At 43.8% G+C, this 20,631-nt stretch overlaps 1 protein-coding gene and 1 long non-coding RNA gene across 2 annotated transcripts; both read right to left on the bottom strand.

The window, feature by feature from the left end:
• Window positions 1-7,936: 7,936 nt before the first annotated feature.
• On the bottom strand, window positions 7,937-9,748 carry LOC123166458 (uncharacterized). The gene is made up of 2 exons (XR_006483555.1): window positions 9,478-9,748; window positions 7,937-8,283 (listed from the first exon to the last, which is right to left on the bottom strand). It is a non-coding gene; the product is annotated as an uncharacterized lncRNA (long non-coding RNA).
• Window positions 9,749-11,938: 2,190 nt separating this feature from the next.
• On the bottom strand, window positions 11,939-18,026 carry LOC123164100 (WD repeat-containing protein 26 homolog). Its single transcript, XM_044581514.1, has 5 exons — window positions 17,620-18,026; window positions 15,374-16,266; window positions 14,334-14,435; window positions 12,946-13,575; window positions 11,939-12,417 (listed from the first exon to the last, which is right to left on the bottom strand). Exons 2-5 carry the CDS (start codon window positions 16,163-16,165, stop codon window positions 12,148-12,150), a joined length of 1,794 nt encoding a protein of 597 aa, XP_044437449.1. The 5' UTR covers window positions 16,166-16,266; window positions 17,620-18,026; the 3' UTR covers window positions 11,939-12,147.
• Between the last annotated feature and the right edge of the window lie 2,605 nt (window positions 18,027-20,631).

Raw genomic sequence — 20,631 nt, forward strand, 5'->3', positions numbered from 1 at the left:
GCTTGTGTGAGATATTAGTGGATCATCACATTATGGGGGAGTGTTATGCTTTGTGCACATCACAAACCCAAAATGTGAATATGAGTAATACCACCTAGTATTGATATTCAATATTATCTAGTCACTATGTGGTATGTCAAGCTCATTTGAAATTCAAGTTATCAAAGTATCCATTAATTATCTCTTGTTAGTTTTTATTTGCCTTTATAGCGTGCTTGCCGTGGTATCCAGGAAGTTATAACAGAAAAGTTCTGGATACCCCGTGCACACGGGATCTTCTGACCCCCATGTGCACGGGGTACTGCATAACTTTCTGGGTACCCCATGTGCACGGGGTCTTTTGACCCCCGTGCGCACGGGGTACTGCGTAACTCCCTGGATACCCCGTGCGCACAGGGTCTTTTCACCTCCGTGTGCACGGGGTCCTTTGGGCACAAATGCCCACCCGACCAAGTACACTATGAAACTCTTTTCTTATGCCTTCGATTATGATTTTGATCTTGTGCATCTTTGGAATCTACCACTCAGTGTTAATTCCAAATACCATTGTTATTCTCTTACAATTGGTATTTCTTCATGTGGTAGAACTTTATGATCATCTTCTTCTCGGCTCGTGCTTCATCTTGCCTTATCTCACTACTTGCACTATCTATGATCTACTTGAGTGATATAAACCTTTGAATATGTGTGTAGTGTATATCCTATGCTCATTGGTTTTTTCTTAGTTCATATGTTGTTCTTTGTGTGCAATCTTGTGTAGATTCATCACTTCGATATAATTTGGGCAACTTGAGTGCTTTGTGATTTTATTGGCGCATCGTGTATGTGTTCTCTTGTCCAAATTGTATCTCTTTGGATCTTGGTAGGCTTGTGCATGTATATTAATTTATATACTTCTTCATGCCTTGCTTGCTCTACTTGATCGTCTCTATAGGGTAAACTCCATCATATCCTTAATGGTTAAAAATGTGCATGAATTTCGAGTTCATATCCATGTGCACATATTTAATGTGGAGTTTGCCCTATGTATTGTAGTTGGACTAACTACTTCGGACCCAATATGTTTGGGGACCAAATTGTACCTTAATGTGTTTTAGGTACTTTGGAGAAGCATTGGATGCTTGGCTTATTCAAGAGGAAGGTGGAGACACCGTGGAAAATTACTAGAGCAAAGCTTGGTTGATTCTTTGATTTGAGGGAGAAGATAATTGAAAACCCGGTTCGGTTGTAAGTGTTCCATTCTCACCATGAAAACCCGGTTAACTAAAATTTGGGTCAATTTGTTGGATATGCATCAAACTCCCACACTTACCGTATTCTCAATAAATCCACGGGATGTATTGAGAAAACGGTGAATGTGGAGTGTGATGAAAATAACGCCTTCCATGCGGAGCAATTTGTTTCAAGTGTTGTAGGTGATGAGGCTCCATCCGAAGCTACAAGTACAATGGGGATCGATCATATTCTTCCACAAGAAACACCCCATGTCCATGTAGAAGAAGAAGGAGTAAGAGCCCCTCTTGTGGATCCACCACAAGGGAAGTCATCACCCCCAACACAAGAGCAAGATGCTATGGGAGATCATGTGCCTATCCAAGAACAAGATCAAGTCCCTCATGTTCGCGTACTAGATCAATGGCCCCTTGAACCAATGCTCTCTCGATAACAAGTACTCACTTCATGCATTTATTTAAATTAGAGGCAACATTGTGTATGTTGCATCTTGGCATGATTAGTACTTGTTGAGTTTGTGTTTCTTGCAAAATCTTAAACCTCCTTTTTGCATCTATGAGCAATTTGAGAAGGACCATATCATGGGGATCTCTAAAACCATGCTCATGGTTCACTTATCCCAAATATGCCAATTAAGCAATGTATTGCATACCAATTCCTCAAAGTGCCCTTATGTGCAATATTGATAAATTTGCAAAAACACTCAATTTGATTGTGGTATTTTCTCTCATGCTTAGTAATTCATTTTTATGCAAATGAGATCAATTTATGCCATGTGCCTTGTGCCATGTGCCATGTGACAAAGCTCTTATGCTAAAGATCAAGTTTGGATAATAATGGATTCATTCATGGATATCAAGTTTTTATCTTTTGTACATTTTTGTGTGTGCAAGTTTTTTGTGGATGCTCATCTTGATGATTATTTTCCACATAAGAAACTTATACACATGAGAAAGTGCATATCTTCCTTTGATATATGTTCGTTTTCTATCGGTCATTGGAATTGTCTCTTTTTTTTATTCTTTGATGGATCCGGTAAGAGGATTTGTATGTACTTCTTATATCTTTGCACTCATGAGTTTTTGGATATATTTTGGAGCCATTCTTAGCATGATGATCCTATTGGATACTTCCCGTATATCTTGGCCAAAATATGTTCTTTGGATCTTTTGAATGTGTGACTCTCATGTTTTATCTTCCTGTTGCATTATATGGATCCCAATATAGTTTGATCTCCTCCATTTATTCATAAATGGGTATATGCATTTGATTCCACTCACATTTGAGAAATGCACAAATTAAGGAGGACCTCATACTATATTGTCCTTCTCAATTTCTTCCATTTTAGCATTTGATGCCAATGGGGAAGAAGTTTAGAGGGTTTAGGAGAAGTAGGTTGGTTCTTGTCATTCATGCATATCTACATTTGTTGTGTTTGCTTGTTGCATGGATGTGTATACAGAGAAAACTCCACCAAGTTCTTTCACATGCATATATTGTGGGGGAGTTTGCTCTATATAGTGTGGTTCTGCTAGCATCAAATTCTTGTGTAGTATTTCGATGCTAGTACAACCGGTTTTGATAACATCAACTATCTTTGTTATATTTGAGGCTATCAAAACTACCTCACTTATACAATTTATTCTCGAATAGATTGCATACTTGTTTTAAATTCCTTATATAACCCTCTTGTTGAGATCGTCATCAATTACCAAAATGGGGGAGATTGAAAGGGCATGTAGCCCCTAAGTGTGGTTTTGGTGATTAATGACAATCTCTATTTGACTAATGTTTTCACTGAGTTATATTTGAAGTTATTGTCCATAGATGGTGCATCAAGGATATTATATGGAATCAAGGATGAAGTCCACATATATTAAGATATATTTGCTCTAAGCTTTGGTATTCATGGGCAATTCCTATGGAGCATCAAGTGCATTGAATCCTATATGAACAAATGTCCCATAGTGATGCATCAAGCATGTTGGATTTATGTGGGAAAATGCCAACAAAACATTCGAAGAATTCCTCATGGTATCCCTCTCTAGATACCCCGTGCGCACGGGCCTCCTGACCCCCGTGTGCACGGGGTCGAGTGTCAACTCTCTGGATACCCCGTGCGCACGGGGTCCCTAACCCCCGTGCACATGGGGCCTAGGTTTTGGCACTCGAGGTCACATATCTAGTGAGGTTTCAAGTTGGTATTTGGGGATTTATGTTGAAGCCATCAAGATTGATTTTAATGTCTAACCAAATATATTCAAGGTGAAGTTCGTTAGAGGATCTCAAAGATTGACATATGTGGGCTTTTAAGGATCAAGAGCTTGAGAGAATAATCAAATAGAAGAATTCAAGTTATGGTTTCAAGACAAGATCATGGTAATCTCATGTGTTGGGTTTTCCGTTGATTGAAGCAAGCAACTAGAGTGAAGAATTCATTATGCCTCTCAAGAGATTACGATGGAGTTTTAGAAGAGCATGTGGTCACCAAGATGATATTCATAGTGGAACTTGATATGGCCATGAAAGAGTCTTTGGTGATATAGTCTTGGAGCAATGAAGGGAAATGAAGAGTTCATTGTGGCTTTCAAGAAACCAAGATGGGGCATGAAGTAAAGATGTTGGTTGACCAAGATGAAGCTCGAAGATTATCTAGATGGTCAACTCACAAAGTGCAATATTTGTATCACGTGGGATCAGGTGATCTAGTGGTATGGTAAGTAATTGTGAATTGTGCTTTGTTACCTAACCCATGCTATGTGCTTTCTATGTCTATGTGGGTTAGGTGCTTCTCATGGGCTTGCATCAAAAGAGAGATTTCGAGTAGCCTATGTGTGGATGACATCAAGTGGTGATGGTCATCAGGTTCGAGGACTCCAAGTGCAAGATGAGAAGCCGGAGGTTATATGCTTTGAAGCTTGCGGTCCACATCATGATAAATGTGCATGTGAAGATGGGCTTAAGTTAAGGCCTCCCTCATTGCAATATGAGGAAACATTTCGAGTATCTTCACCAAGTGATTGTGGACAAGAAAAAGATTCCAACTTGAGGCAAGCATCAAAGTCATCATCAATCTCAAGTTGAATGTGCAAGGCAAAGGTATAACTTAGCTAGGTTTTCCTAGTTTTGTCGGTCTCATAGTGCTTGGTGGGAGACCGGGTTATAGGTTTGATAGCCGTACTATCAAGAGGGACTTTCGGGCAAGTAGCTTGATCACGTCACATGTAAAGAGCTCAAACTTTGCATTACTTGCATCATTCTTTCTTGTTGATCTTGGGTGGTTCTCTATATGAGTACCTTGGGCTTTTCCATAGCGTCAAAACGAGCCCAAGATCATCGAATACAGAGTCCGTAGGCCAAAGTTATCACTGTTTTAGTGGGCTGCTGCAGGCAGTTCTGGGTACCCCATGGACACGGGGTTTTTGACCCCCGTGGGCATGGGGCCCCGTGCGCACGGGACTCCATGGGCACGGGGTATAAACCCCCGTGGGCACGGGGTGTCCAGGAACTGCCCCGAGCCCCAACGGCTAGTTTTGGGTTTTGGCTATTTAAGGGCTCCTTCCTCCCACCGGTTGGGGGGTTGTTCATACACTTTCTAAACATCATTTTGAGCATCATACCACCTCTCCCAAACCCCTATCTCCCCTCTATGTGAAGGGGTATTTGTGGATGGATCTTGGAGTCATTTGTTGATTTCCTCCATTGCATCCCCTCTCTTCAATCTCCTACTTTCTTGAGTTGCATCTTGTGAGATTCAGAGAGTGAGTTGAGCATTTGTTGCTTGACCTTGCATTGCATTTGTTGCATTGGTTTGAGATCCCCGCGTCGATTTGTTCGAGTGAGAGCCCGTGAGTTTATTACTCTTGGAGGCTTCGCCTCCTAGATGGTTTGGTGATATCTTTGACAAGTTCGTGAAGAGGCCTAGGTGGCCAAGGTTCCTCCGGAAGCTTCCTTTTGTGGTGTGGTCCGGGGAAGGGTGTAAAGTGGCCTAGGTGGTCAAGTTCCTCCGGAAGCTTCCTTTTGTGGTGTGCTCCGGGGAAGGGTGTGAAGTGGCCTAGGTGGTCAAGTTCCTCCGGAAGCTTCCGTGGTTGTGGTGTGCTCCGAAGAAGTTTGTAAAGGTGTGGTCGTCGCCTTCAAGACCAACCCTGAGTGAACCGAGGCTCATCCGTTGGGGGTGGCTCGGAAGGGAGAATACGGTGAGTCACTTGGTGACGCCCAGAGCTTCAGCTTCGGCACCGCTCTAACGGAGATTAGCACTCTCACGAGTGTGAACTTCGGGATAAATCTGCGTCCCCGACTCACTTGTGGTTATCTCATACCCACAGCCTTTACTTTCCGCAATTCATACTTGCTCATATTGATATATCTTGTGCTAGTTGAATTGCTTAGTTGTTCCTACATTTTCATATCTTGTTATATAGTTTGTGCTTGCTAGTTTCCTTAAGTGCCTATCTTGTTTAGCATAGGTTGTTGGTGCACTTAGTTGAGCCTAGCATATTTAGGATTTGTGCTTGAGAAGTATCCGTTAGTTTAATTCCGCATTAGGATAAAGCCAAATCCGTAAATGTTTTAAAATGCCTATTCACCCTCCCCCCCCCCTAGTCATCATCTAGATCATTTCACCAACCCTCGGCTTTGCGGCTACGTCGATAAGGTGTTGCAGTGGCAGCGGTTTGTGGATAGTTGGACGGTTTCGCCAAGTCCCTGAAGGTGTGGAGATGGGCGGCGTGCGGACGAAAATCTTGCTTCACTTTTGCCGGGTCGGCGGCCGGGCTGTCATTCTCCTCCTTAGAGGCGTCGCCGAGGTATATTTGTCATTTCCCTCGCTCTATTGGAGTTGGTGATTGTCTCCGGGCGAAAGACTCGATTCGGAGTTGGATCGGCACGATAGCAGCGTCCTCGGCGTCATCCTCTGTTGGGAGCATGGTGTTTGGAGACATGGTTGCTTTCCTTGATGTACTCCTTCGGCGCTTGCGTGCGGTCCTTTCCTAATCCTCGGGGGTGCTATGTACACCCATCACCGGTGTGTCCATGACAATGTCTTCCTCGGATCGGATCGAGTCCTGCCATCCCTTGCCTCTCCCTCTTAGGCATTTAGAGTGGGTGGTGCATCAAGATAAGCTCTATGGATGGTCTTCGAAGGCATCTGGTGTCAATCGTGACACGGTGTTGTGTATCAGCTTAGAACAGGCGCTTTTGTTTGTTGCTGCTTTGCGATGGCGGCCGTATTTGGTCTTACCAGGGAGTGGTGTGTGTTCTACCTTCGTTGTTTGCAGCGAGCTATAGTTTCTTGTAATTGACATTATGCCTTATATAAAACTATGGTACGTCTAAGCATACCCTCGAGAAAAAAAGAAGTTAGCAAGTCTGAGATTTCATTTGCTGCATACATGCCGTATTGCAATAGCTTGTGTCATCCCCCTCTATTCCTAAATATCTCTTTTTAGAAATTTTAATATGGACAACATATAAATATAAGTCTTTTTAGAGATTTCAGACTACTCCCTTCGTCCGATAAAAGTGTACATATAAAAATTTTAGGCCAAATTATAAAATGGAGTAAAGAATCACAGAAAAGATGCAAGCCACCATCTCTCTTCTCCTTAATTAGCCAACCCCAATAAGCTAACAGCTTGTTTGGTTGAGGATATTAGAGGTAGGGAATGGAAATTTAAGGTGACATTTGTTTGGTTGGAGGGAAGGGAATTGAGGTGGAATGGGGAAAGAAATTAAGGAGGTTAATTCCCACGTATCTCTTCCCAGCCTCCACTTGTTAATTCACGTGTGAAGTTATTTTTTCTCAAATTTCCTTTATTAATTTCAATCACACACCAAACATAGATTGAGACTAAAATTCAAACATAGATTGAGACTAAAATTCAACTTCCCACGTCTAATCACCTGCTGAACTCCCATTTCCTTTCCTCACTCTAGCCAAACACGTTGTAAATGAAGAAAATTCTAGCCAAACATGTTGTAAATGAAGACCATGTGTAGAATGTTATTGGTCTTTTACCATGTGAGGATAAAAGAAATTATACTTAAAAGTGCATTGAAAATATAGAAATACAGAAATACACTCTTTTGTGGACAACTTTTAAAGCATTGAAAATATAGAAATACACGCTTCTATGAATAAATTTTGAAGGCAAATGTACACTCTTCGCTGGACGGAGTACATACAAACATACATAGAAAAAAAGTTTAAACAAAGTTTAGAGCATAGACTACTCATTTACTCTTCGCTGGACAGAGTACATACAAACGTATCTAGACATAGTTTAGAGCATAGATTCACTCATTTTGATGTAGCCCATCTGAAATGTTGCATGCTCAGGACACCCAAAATGATTTATTTGCAGCATCCAAAGAAATAACTGTATCCACGTCATCACATTCAGTGCCATGCGGAATCTAAATCCTAATCCTAAACAATCAAGAAGCAGGACTTGTAGCATCCAAAGCAGGATGTATCCATGTCCACACATTCAGACCAGGCAGTCATCCAGGATCAAAATCCCAATCCTAAGCAATCAAGAAGCAGGACTTATAGCATCCAAAGCAGAATGTATCCATGTCCACACATTCAGACCAGGCTGCCATCCGGGATCAAAATCCTAATCCTAAACCATCAAGAAGCAGGTAGCATCACCCAGCAAATCAAACTCTACACGCAGCAGATAAGAGCATTCAGACAATAATGTTGATACAAGCAAAAGCATGAAGTACTTGATGGCCGAGTATTAGCAGCAAATAAAGCTCCAAAACAGAGTTCATACGGTTCGATAGATTGGTCATGATAGCAAAACTCCTGATACAACTAAAAGCATCGATAACAGGCCTACTAAAGTGCAGGTTTCTGGAATAAGCGAAGTTGACAGATGAGAAGAATGGCGCCAAAATGCCAAGCAAGTATGCCTGCAGTCAGCCGCAGCGAAAGACACACATTGCAAGCTACAGCACGCCATCACCACCTCCATCAGCCTACTTGGATCGCTGCCTCATCTTTCGGCGCTTCCTCTTCAGCCTCCTCATGCGCTTCTTCTTCCACTGAATCAAGAGATAAGCCAAGTTAAGAAGGATACATGATTACATAAATTATTCAATAGAGAAACAGCAAACATATAAGCACTTCACGCTTCCAGCAAACTACTGGATAGATACAAGAATAAAACGCTTTTCAGTGATGAAGGCACGGTAGGGGAGCTACAGTAGCCTGCATTGCCTCTGTGATTTTTCACTGCGCGCTACAGGAACTCGCGAACAGTATGGTGCTACAGGAGGTCCGCTACAGTACATATTTACTACATGAACTCTGCTACGGTGCATATTGCTACAGGACCCTGCAGCGCCTTCTCTGAATCCCCCTGCGCGGCTACTGTAGCTCCCTGCCGTGCCTTCAGCACGGTAGAGGAGCCAGTTCCGTTCAACATACGAGCTAGTCAATTATCTAATACCGTTCATCTACTTGGATGCTGGCAACTATGTTCAGTATCATTTGCTAAGGCCAAAAGGAATGTTCAATAGCGAGCAGACAAACAGATTGTCTGCAACATCCAAAATTTAACGAGTCTACAACACACATTAAACATGTGGTACTACAGCCAGATAAGACAATTCATCTTATTACTTAAATCATCATAACCGAAGAAGAAATTCGCAGGTTTTGAACCAATATGGCGACCAGAAAGGGCCAATCACCATAGTACATAATCGAACACCATCAGAGTACTTCAGCAAATTGTTAATTCAACATCCGAGGGCTCATATCAAGTGTATTCGACCTTCACCGTGGCAGGGAAACCCAAATGAGACAGACGACCCACGCACGGGCGCGCAAGCACGACGAGCACGGTACGGGAGAACCGGAACACGAGATACCTAAGCCCATACGATACATCAATCGATCTAAGGTCACACGAGACAAAACATGCCCCGCCATCGCCATCGCCGCCGCCGCAGGCGTCGTCGGGCGGCACCTCGCGTTCCATCCCGGACCGGCTAGAGTCGCTCGCCCCATCGCAGCCGCAGCAGCAACGGGGGGCACGAGCGCGAGACGGCGAGATCTGCCGGCTCGCTAGGGTTTCCCAGGAATTCGAGCCACTCGGGCCTCTCTCTTTGTAATCATAGCCCCCGCTCGGCAAAGAACGAACGAAGGAACAAAGCTATGGCGGTCGTCGCATGGATCTACGGGAGGAACAGGATAGGTGTCCGGGGACTAGAGCGTGTGGATTGGGAGGTTACCTTGGCCCTCATGGTCGGTCGCCTCCTCGCGAGATCTCCTTCTCGCGCCTGCTGCTTCTCCTCCTCCTCCTGCGGCGGCGGCGGTCTTGTGGTGGGGAGTGGGGGAAGTGGGAGAAAGGGGGGCGCACTGGGGGGTTACAAGAAGCGAAACCCTAGGAAGGTAGCTTCGAGAATATGGGCCTGAGCTTGTTAGCCGCTCGAAGGCCCACAGGCTATGGGCGTATTGGGCTGAAGGCATTCGAGGTAACTCTGCTTTCCTTTTCCCTTTAGCTGCCCCCCTCTCTTGCGTGTCAGCTGGGTGTTCGAAAAAAAAAAAAACTGGGTCTTCGCATGCACAATAGCTTTTTTTTGGGACGCATTGAGGTAGCCTCAAGAATCAAGAAAGAAAGAAAATCACCATTGAGGTGGGTGGCTCCGTACAATGCTATTCCTTAAATTCACTATATACTACTTCCACCGTCTTATAATATAGAAAACCGTTTTGGACACTACAGTGTAGTATCGAAAACGATCTTATATTATGGGACGGAAGAAGTACCTAAGAGCTTAAGTCCATCGGAAGAAGCGCTCAGGATCTTGTCCAGAAGGCTCATGAGAAGGTATAGATGTTTCAGGAAACGCTTGTTAACCATGCATAGTAGACATTCGTCTTATCAATAAAAGTCAGGGTTGAAGGGTTATGCGGAGGCATTTATCCGATGGATTAGTAGGTCTTTGGTTCAGGGATTTGCAACGTAACCCGATAACGGTAGGCCTAATTACGTTAGTTTTTGTTTGGTTGAGCTTAGCCAAAACCAGATCCTGTGTAATCAGATAACGTCCCTGGCAAAATCTGATTACGCCCATCTCCCTCAGTAAAACGCTTCCTTTCTCAACCAGATTCATCATTGTTGGTCTCTCTCCTTCAGTTTGGTTGAGCACGACTAAGAACCACGTTACCTCGTCGACGATGATGGAACCCGCGTTGGTCAGGACATCGTCCGACACAGGCACCCCCTCGCTCCCTCTCTCTAGTTTCTACTACAACTGCGAAGGCACCAGCGGGCATGGTCGAGCTCCGATCCATGGCGGAAGAAGAGATGGAGTCAGATAGGTCCATGAGTGGATAAGGGTTGCCGCTATGCCGTGTACCGTTGGTGAGCACGACCTTCCGCGCCATGCTCGGCCTGTTAACCCCAAAGATGTAGGCCGGCACCTTGAGCAAAGTCTCCATCTCTAGCTCGCCGTTGCTGCCATCCATCGGGACCATCATCGCCGGCATGGGCACCTACTATTGCTGCTCATGCATCTTGATGCGATACTGTGGGGTGCTCCAGCCTATGAAGCTCCCAACTCTCTTCTTTCCAAAATATATGATTCGCTGCATTCAGCTGCCAAGATCCATTCGCTGCATGCGGCCGCCAAGCTGACCCACCTGATTCCATTACCTGCGATGAAACAAACATGTTTCCATTTGATCCAGCATGGGGGTCCGCCGCCGCTAGCACGTGACACGTGTCCCATGCGGGGCCCACCCATCCTTAACCCAGCAAAACATCATTCACATGTTCTCCACCACCGAGTCATCTTCTTCCTTAGAAACCCCCTTCGATTCTTGCAGAACAAAGCCTTACTCCCGCGATCTCTTATCGGTGTTCTTGTACGTTGTTGTGAGATCATGCGCTAATTTGGGTTGCGTCTTTGTCGTGGAAGCAGGGGAAATGTGGACAACGACGGTTGGCGCCTCGGTAGCCAACAGCGAGGAAGCACGACGGGGTTTGCGGTCGCTGCCGCGCTCGACGGAGTGGCACGGTGCACAACTAACTACACCGCCAAACGAAGCAAACTGCGAAGGTGGGGTCCCCCGCCGTCCAACACCGCCAGTGTCCTGAAGGAGGAACGACGTCCATGGCAGCCGCTCCTTGAGCTTAGCCACAACAATCGCGCCGCCACGAAAACAGTTCTTGCAACATGATTTTTGTTACAAAAAAGTTCTGTAACATGGTCTTTGTTGCAAAAAAAAAGTGTAGTCGTTTCGCAACAATATCTCTGTTGCAAAAAAAATGGCAACATGATTTGTGGCAAAAAAAACTTTGAGACGCTTATGCAACATGATCTCTGTTGAGCTGCAACACAATCTATATTGCAAATGTTTCTGCAACATTAGCACAGTTGCAGTGGTGGTCGACGCCGGTCAGCCGCCTGATGGCTCACGACCCAACGAGTCTTTAAAAAGATAAGCCGATGGCCGCGTACTACGCCCCATAAAATTCTGTCGATCTGCTCTCGTCGCATTTTGGTTTGGCATTGGCAATGAATTTCCCAGGACAGTGTTCCTGTGAATTCCTATGATTTCCCGTATTTCGCAAGATGTGCCCAGGTGCACATTTCATAATTTATTTTCGTTTGACATTGAATTGAGGAAATCAGGGAAAATATGAAATGGATTCATCACTACGGTGCCATCACGACCATCACAAAATTAGAGGAAAGAAAGCTAATTTAAGCGCCAAACAATATTTGAATTTGTGTCCATCTTTGAATTGAGAAATAAATGTGACAATTGTGACACACGATGGAACAAGGGAGGCGGTGCATAAAACCAAGCAGGTTTTCCGCTCCCCCGCTACACCGGTGCTGGACTAGGGTGTTCTTCCTGGAGGAAGGAAAGCAAAGCGCTGCATGTCATTGTCACTTGCTGCGGCTCCCGTTGCACTGGTGAACGAAACCGTTGCCGTTGGCGCTGCCGTTCATGTGGATCCCATTACTGCCGCTGCTGCTGCCTGCGTCCCTTCGCTTCACGGTGGCTTTCTTTAGCCCCCATATGCGAATGGTATGATCATCGCTTGCAGATGCAAGCATATGTGGATTTGTAGGGTTCCAGCTTACGCAGTTGACCGCACCCGAGTGGCCAGACAGGGTCTCGATAACATCTCCACTAGCTCTGTGCCAGATATAGACCTGGCAAATTAAGAAAATTGCATGACACGGAGTTGTCAAACTGAACCAATGACACTGAAAATGTCACAAATGTTGTATATACTGTTATGCTTTATTAGATATACAGTAGAAGGCAGCTTTTCCAGTTCAGTCACTAGGTTCTCCAGTAACATTGGCTTGCAAGATAGCAAATATAACTTCAAAGTTTCTGGAATCTACTCCCTCCATTCCTAAATATAAGTCTTTTTAGTGATTTCAATACGAACTACATACCGATGTATATAGACCTACTTTAGAGTGTAGATTCACTCATTTTGCTCCATGTGTAGTCCATATTGTGGAATCTCTAAAAAGACTTATATTTAGGAACGGAGGGAGTAGCATTTATCTGGAAGCTACTCCCTCGGTCCCATAATGTAAGTGTCATAACAACACTCACATATTGGTTGTAATAACATCTTATATTATGGGATGGAGTAATAAATAATAGAAATGATGCGGACAACATAATTTATTGATTTATTTGCATCCACAGTCAATATATCATACCTTTGCGTCTTCGCTTCCACTGGCAATAAAAGCCTGCTCAGATCCACCGAAACATGACCTTATCACAAACCGGCTGCGCTTATGGCCAGTGTACCGTTTAACTCGAATGGGATCAGTCCTTATGTTCCACAAATGAATCTGCTCATTTATAAGATTTACAAGCAAGAAATCACCATCTTCCGAAAGAGAAAATGAAGTGACTGTATGCTCCTCTTCAATCAGCCTCTCCTGTTTTGTGTCCCTATTGAATAACAGAATTGCGGAATCTCTACTGGTGCTTATTATAAGTTTGCCATCTTTTGAGACAGCAAAATCAGATGTTTTCGTTGACCTCTGCCCTTCCCAGCAATCTGCTTGTTTTCCATCTAAATCCCACAAGCAAAGGCTTTGATCATTTAAACCAGACAATATTTGCTTTCCATCTGGAAACCAACCACATGACAACAGACCAACGCCAGATTTTTCATAAACATGAATACATTCGCCAGATTCAACATCCCAGCGCCGGATGACTTCTTCCATTCCACATGTGAGAAGCTGGCAATCATCAGGGCTCCATGCAACCATCATCACTGGTTTCTCATGACCAGTCAATGTATGCTTCAGCAATAGTTCTCCATCTTCATCAACCTAGGATAACGAATACTCACATTACTGCAAGCAAGGAGAAGACTGTTTTGTGCTGCATCAACTATCGAGGTGATCGTGAAAATGTAACCTTCACCATCATTATCAGTAAACACACATACGCGTGGAATGCAGCTAGCTTCCTGGAACAATGCGGAAGAGGAAAACAGAAAATCGGGTTCATGTTCATCTGGGTCTCGAATGGGTTCAAGTGTTGAAGGAAATAATGGAAATTTTATGCAGATAAGTTTTGACATTTTAAAATAAGGAGCGACAATAAGTGTGTGACCACCAAAAAAAATCAGAACACCTTTCAGATAAGCTAACCATTCCTCACATGCATAGAGACCAAAGCTCTAGGGTTGTGGAGTTGTTCATTGAAGTGTAACCAGAAGAAATACACTTCCATGTTCAACGGTGACAGGCCAAGAGAAAAGTGTCTGGTCACACGATCATGGAGTAAAACTAACAAACATATTAATCAAATCTATTTGGTGCTGAAGCCAAACATTGTACAAATAGGCTCCGATGAAACTAATCATGTAAAAAAGGCAATCCTGTATCTTTCACTTTCATTTGCACAAATAACAAAATATTCTGGACAACAATTTTTCAGACAGAACAAATAGCAGGTGAGCAGCCAAGCATGAATGAGAGTGCAATTTCCAGTTTTCACATGGGGTGCAAAACTGGAAAGTAAGGGGCAAGTGACTGCACTGTTAACACCAATTAAGAATGTCAAAAGTCAGAAGCATAGATACCTTCCATATGACTGCAGTTTTATCATTTGATGCCGATGCTAAATACTTCCCATTGTTCGAAAATTGGAGAAACCATACTTCGTCACGGTGTGCACACAAAACCTGCAATAATTTTACTTTCTGCTTTAGTAGTACAAGTGGTAAGATATGCATGCAGTGTGTCATCATGCAACACAAAACATAACAGGCATTTACTGTTTTACACTAGGAATGAAAGGCACATCAGGACCCTCAGCTGATAGGATGTTTCCCTGAATAGAAAAATCGCACTCAGCTAACATCTATCTTTCTCAGCCAGTTGTCCATACAGAAACAGCAAGTCCAATACTTCCTCATGCAATCTCAATTTGTGTGTACGCTTTGGAACCTAAACATATATTGTAAAAATATTCGAATAGAAAGACCAGAAGGGGGGGAGGGATGGCACTATAGAGATGCTCAAGAGTTGAGAGGCTTATATGTTATGCATATATTGTAAGTAAAGTGGACTTTTGCTTCTTCGGTTAAGATGACTATGTTTTACACTTCAACTATCCAACAACAGCAAAACCAAAGTATACAAGTGGTCAAACATACGCGCTCGCAGCTGCATGCACATATACAATCCAAAGAGAAAGGGAAGATAATAGAAAAGAACTTCTAATGAGACATCAAATAAAAGCAATGACACATACTCTACTATCTATCTATCTACTACTTCCTCCGTCTCGGTTTATAACCGAGACGGAGGGAGTACTACTTATAAAAGCACGAGTTTGGTGAATCCAAATGATCTGAGCCATCCATCACATATCAATAATTTGGAAACATATTAATTGCATTACACACAATTAATATTACTGCCAGACTGGACGTGCGTGCACGCACACAATTACTAGTAGGCAGTAAACGAAAGAGAAGACACTACTGCTTCTATTGGTGCATGACCAGTCCAGTCAACCGACAAGTGTGCAACCTTGATTTAGAATACTCTATGCAAATAACATGTAATAAATGCAACTATGCAAGCACTGAAATAGGGCACCAGCATGAGTTCTGACCTGCAGCGCTTGAGATGGTATCTGATCTCTCCCACAGTGATGATCGATATAGAGTGACAGGCCATCAACAGAATTATGGAGATAACAAGCTTCACGTTGTACAGTAAGTGCCTGTTCAACTAAATTCTCTAACCTCCTCTCAGGTACCATAATGGTAGGGGGGAGCACCTTTTGCAATTCCTCTAGGAGCTTAAACCGTGAGTTAGAAGATTCAATTCCAGGCTTTGAAAAACCAACCAAGACGTTTTGCGGAGAAGAAATTAAGCAACTTGCCATTTCGTGAACTCTTTTTCTGTTAATGCCAAGGGGGGAGATTTCACTTTGCAGCGTCTTCATAGCACCCATGACATTGCCATTTCTCAGAAGTTCAAAAAAATTCTGCTCCAATAACAAAAATACTGCAGACTTCACAATGTTTTCGTCCAGAAGATCAAGTGCGTTCAAGGTAACTACTGCACTGTCCCAATTCCCATCAAGCACCTGCTTTCTGAAAACATTCACTGGTGGGGAATGCAGTGTTATACCTGATTCTTCCTCAAGAACAGCTCCAGTTTTTTCATATCCTAGAGTATACAGAGATTTTGTGATTATCCTCACAAATTCATCCCTCTTAATTAAACCTTTAGAGCCAACCATAACTTCTTTCCCTTGGGAAGTCAAAGGTCTAGCCATTGTACCTCCCAAAGGATTAGTGGGTTTCGAATAACAGGGGATGTCTGACAAAGTTGCTGATTCTACTGAGGATGCTCTTGCCCGTTTTGATGGCGGTTCATCATCTTCAAAACCTCCCATGAAATGCCAAAGTCAGCCCATATATTCTTTACTTCTGTAGAGAATAATGTTACACAAGCAACGAGAAATTGCCACCACAGAAATCTGTAGGTTACTGCAGTCTGCAAATAAATAGCATATTACAGCCATGAATTATCAAATGCAACCAATAACAAATAGTCCATCTCTATCACTTACATCTAATAATGCATACCAACCAGGCAAATTCAAGAAATAAAATGATGCACGCAATGTAAGAAACTACAGCAAGACACAATGTACCATCTGATCTAACAAGACATGATACATCACACATCGAAACAATCTACCAGTCCATGTGACACATGTATGAGAAAACATGAATCACAATTCACGGCCGAAGCTCAGAGACATAAGGCGCAGGTATTAGTGCTCCCAATTATTTTGTAAGTTGCGGGTCAAACATTATGCACACTCCAGAAAAATCCCCACAAAAAAGATCATTATGGGGGTCTGAACCACATAGCATTTGACTGTTATTAATCATCACATAATCCTAAAGAGAAACCATTTGTTTGCGACCAGTCAAAGGGAACCACGAATATGTGAGGTACAACTAGCAAGCTTATGTTTAGTAATCCTCATTTTAAAAACTAATAGGACTATAGTCATATTTCAAGCCTGTACTATCTGATCTCTTACCTGCCAGCATATACAAGAAACAACACAAAGTCAGGATGATAGTTGGACCAGCATACCCGAAGACAAAGTCACAACATCAAAGCTTCTCGCAAGCTACCACTGATTCAGAAACAATTGCTCCATAATTAAAATAGTACCATCGCGATACATTGGACCAACTGATAACTAGTAAACCACAAAATATCTCACTCCAAGATGAGACCCTTGTTTTAGAGAACGTAGCCCAAGGCTCTGGCAGCAGAGGTTCTTTTTTGCCATGAGTTAGCATCAGAATTGGTAGTCAGTTGCTAAAATATGATAAATGACCGCTCCACGCTCAAACCCTACCCTATGGCAATCCTTCACCATAACTTAATTAATTCATATCAGTCCACTAGCACTGAGAAGTTGCAAATAGCCTCCATTGCGAACAAAAAACAAGATATCCATGAAATACTCACATAAATTGCTAGCAAGCAACAACAGACATGCTAGACGGATGACCTCTGCAAATACCACGATCCAATTGTTCATCAACCCTTGTAACTACGCTGCCTAATTAATCACCACCAACCGTAAATCGCAGGGGCCTAGCCAACCCTGCGCCCTTCGTGATTTCACCAAGCTACGAAGGATGAAGAAACTAAGCAAGCAGCGCTGCGACGGGGGACCGATCATGTACAGAACTCCGTTGGTGGACGAGTTCATCGTACGGTCGTACATACGCGCGCCGCCGCAGGAATCCCCCCTCCCGAATCCACAACCCCCACGTCAGAAATCAAGAGGCGAAGCAGAGAGTGGGGAAGGGCCCTGACCTGCAATCCGGTACCTGATCCCCGCGTGACTGCACGTGCGCGACGCGGAGCAGACCGCCGCTGCACGTCACCTCGCCGCTCCCTCGCACGGCCGACGCTGAGCGGGGACTCTGCACGCCGTCGCAATCGGGCCGCAGTCTCCGCGAATCAAGCTGCCGCCGCACCGAATCGAGCCGCCGCCGCCGTCGCACCAAATCAGGCCAGGCGCCGGTGGGGACAGCGAATCGAACCTGATGATGGCGCTACCGGAGGCCGTCGGCGCGACGCTGCGTGGGGTGACGAGGCCGCCGGTGCCCGCGGGGATCTTCACCGCTGGGGACGCAAATCCGCCGCTCGCTGCCTCGTCTTGTTCGTTTGGCAATGCCGCTGGCTTCTTCGGTGCTCCTGGAATAATATGATGATGAAAACAAAATAGAAAAGACGTGTGTAGGACGGTATGGTAGATACCATGTGTTTTTACCCTGCCAGTAAAAGGGAGGGATACGTGATGTTTACCCAATGAATTGAAGACGTAATTCTAGGTTTCCGCTTCCTCTCCCCTAAAAGGAAATAAATACTTTACGCTTCTTTTCTACATAGAATTGGCCTGCGTTCTACGTCTTCTCCAAAGGCCATCTGCGCCTTGGAACATCTCCGGCGGCTCCACAAGGAGAGTTTATTTTACGTGTCAACTACACCGCGCTTGCTTAGGGCATCTTCAGCAAACCGCAAATTTTCTCCCGTATTCGTCCACAGACTGTTGAATAGCTTCTACGGTTTGGACGATTGCGGAAGATTTGAAGGTCGGCGTTGGAGATGCCCTTAAACTCATAAAATAGACTTATTAAAAATTACATGTATTTCTAAAAGGTATTATATTAGTTTACAGAGGGAGTATATGTGTTCGCCTTAATTCATGTAGGAACGAAGTATGTCTATCGGAGGAGGGTGAATGGGAGTTTTAAAATTTCTTCGGAAATCTCAAAACTCTCAGAATCCAGCAGCGGAGCAAATGACAAACAAACTACAGCGAGCTAAAACTAAGTACCGAATGGAAACTAAAACATGCATCGAGACAATTTACATAAACGAAAAAGCAGATCGAATGTAAATGTGGGTAGCAGAGGTGACCAATGGTGCTCGATGGCGACAGGGTATTTGTTCGACCAGTTTGTCCTTCTGCACAAGGACTACGTCTGGTTGGAGAGGTTGTGACTTAACATGGAAGATAAACTCTCTTCACCCTATTCTCCTCGACAATTGGTTCGTCAACCAATGTCGATTACTCGTGGTAGAGACTTGAGGCAATCCCCGAACCTTTACAGACTTCTTCTTCGAGAACCACAATCACTCTTGGTCTCTGAAGAAATTGACACCTAACCGTCTAGAGAGTTTGCAGCTCTCAAGAGTAATAGGCGGAGCGTACTAGACTTAGATTCGAGTGATGTTGAACCACTATCTAATTCTTCGGCTCTAGGGGTTTTCTATCGGTGAATTTTAACCTCAAATCGCTCAGAGAGGGGGTTGCTCAACAATCTTCCCAGAATCAAATGGAGCAGCCACCGGACAAAGCCGGTGCGGGGTGGCTACTTATAGGCGCAGCCTTCCCTGGTGGGAAATGACCATTTTGGACACGCGGTCCAGCCAATGGCCAACCGACACGTTCACAACGGTCGGATTCTGGAGCAACGGTAACGTTACTTGAGGAACAAGTAATGTTAATTCCTTGGTCAGGGACAAATCTCTCGCAGCGAAGAAGATCACGGTCTCTTGCTGACAAGTATTTGCTCGGAACACAAAGAGATTTCTCTCGCAGCTTTCATAGGATTTGGGTTTAGCATCAGAGAATAAAAGTTTCGAACGCTACACCCCTCTTAATAGTACGATGGTCCTATGACTCAATAAAGAGAAGAAGAACAACGAAATAAAGGCTACGTGTTAACTTCGTCTTCAATCTCCTCGAACGCAGTCATTTCCCTCGGACAGACACTGAATCAATTGATTTACTTCAGCAATTTTTAGGGGTCACTCTTGTTATCATAATCTTCGGTGATAACCTTTGCTGCACCGCAGGGAGATTACCTTCGTCGTATGCATCAAACTCGTTGTGATCTCAGGGGCCTGTTACTCTGTGTGCAGTAGCAAACACATAAGTCCCATACTGTTTATGTCAACAAACTCCAAAACATAAGGGGCCTATCATTGCACCAACAATCTCCCCCTTTTTGGACGGTTGTTGACAAAACAGATAATCATCGAAGTGAAGATAGATAAGTGAAAAGTAATTCGAACAAGAGTGAATTAGCGTTACTTGGCTCGATGATGAAACATACTCCCCCTAGATGTATGCAGGGTTATAGATATGAGATAAAATCTCCTGCAATTCATTGGAGTATATAGAGAAAATTTCAATCATTCGAGATAATGATTCACACTGATAATATATAATCCATCAAGATTGTAGTGCAATCATTCACAACTTCTGATAATAATTCCACCTGCAAAACAAATGCTTCGAGAGAAATAGTGTAGCAGGCGGGGTCATTAACATTACAGCACAGAAGTTTTACATCGTAGCACAGATAGTCTTTGAAGCATAAGATTCAAATAACACGCGAAACCAAATCAACGGAACGCAAAAGGCAAATCTATCGAAACTCGATGTAATTCTCCCCCTTTTGTCAACTAGTGTAAAAAAGGTGGCGAATAACATGAGTGCAAAAGCTGTGAACTTGATTCACTCAGTGGCATCTCCAGAAGAACTGTCAGAAGAGACTTCAGATTTGGAAGTGACTGGCTCAACGTCATCTTCAACGGCAACAAATTTTTCTTCAGGAATAGCAGCTTGAGGCTGAGATGATGAAGGCACATTGGGATCAACCACTTGAGTAGCACGAGAAAGCACATTTCCTTCTGTTGGCTTCTCCGTTGGTGAGGTAGCTTCAGATTTTTCGAGTATTTTGCGAAGCTTAAGATGAAGTAAATCAGTTGTTGGCTCACGAGCAAACAGAGGTGGATCAATGTGATCTTGGA

Source organism: Triticum aestivum, chromosome 7D, assembly GCF_018294505.1.
Source record: "Triticum aestivum cultivar Chinese Spring chromosome 7D, IWGSC CS RefSeq v2.1, whole genome shotgun sequence".
Lineage (NCBI taxonomy): Eukaryota > Viridiplantae > Streptophyta > Magnoliopsida > Poales > Poaceae > Triticum > Triticum aestivum.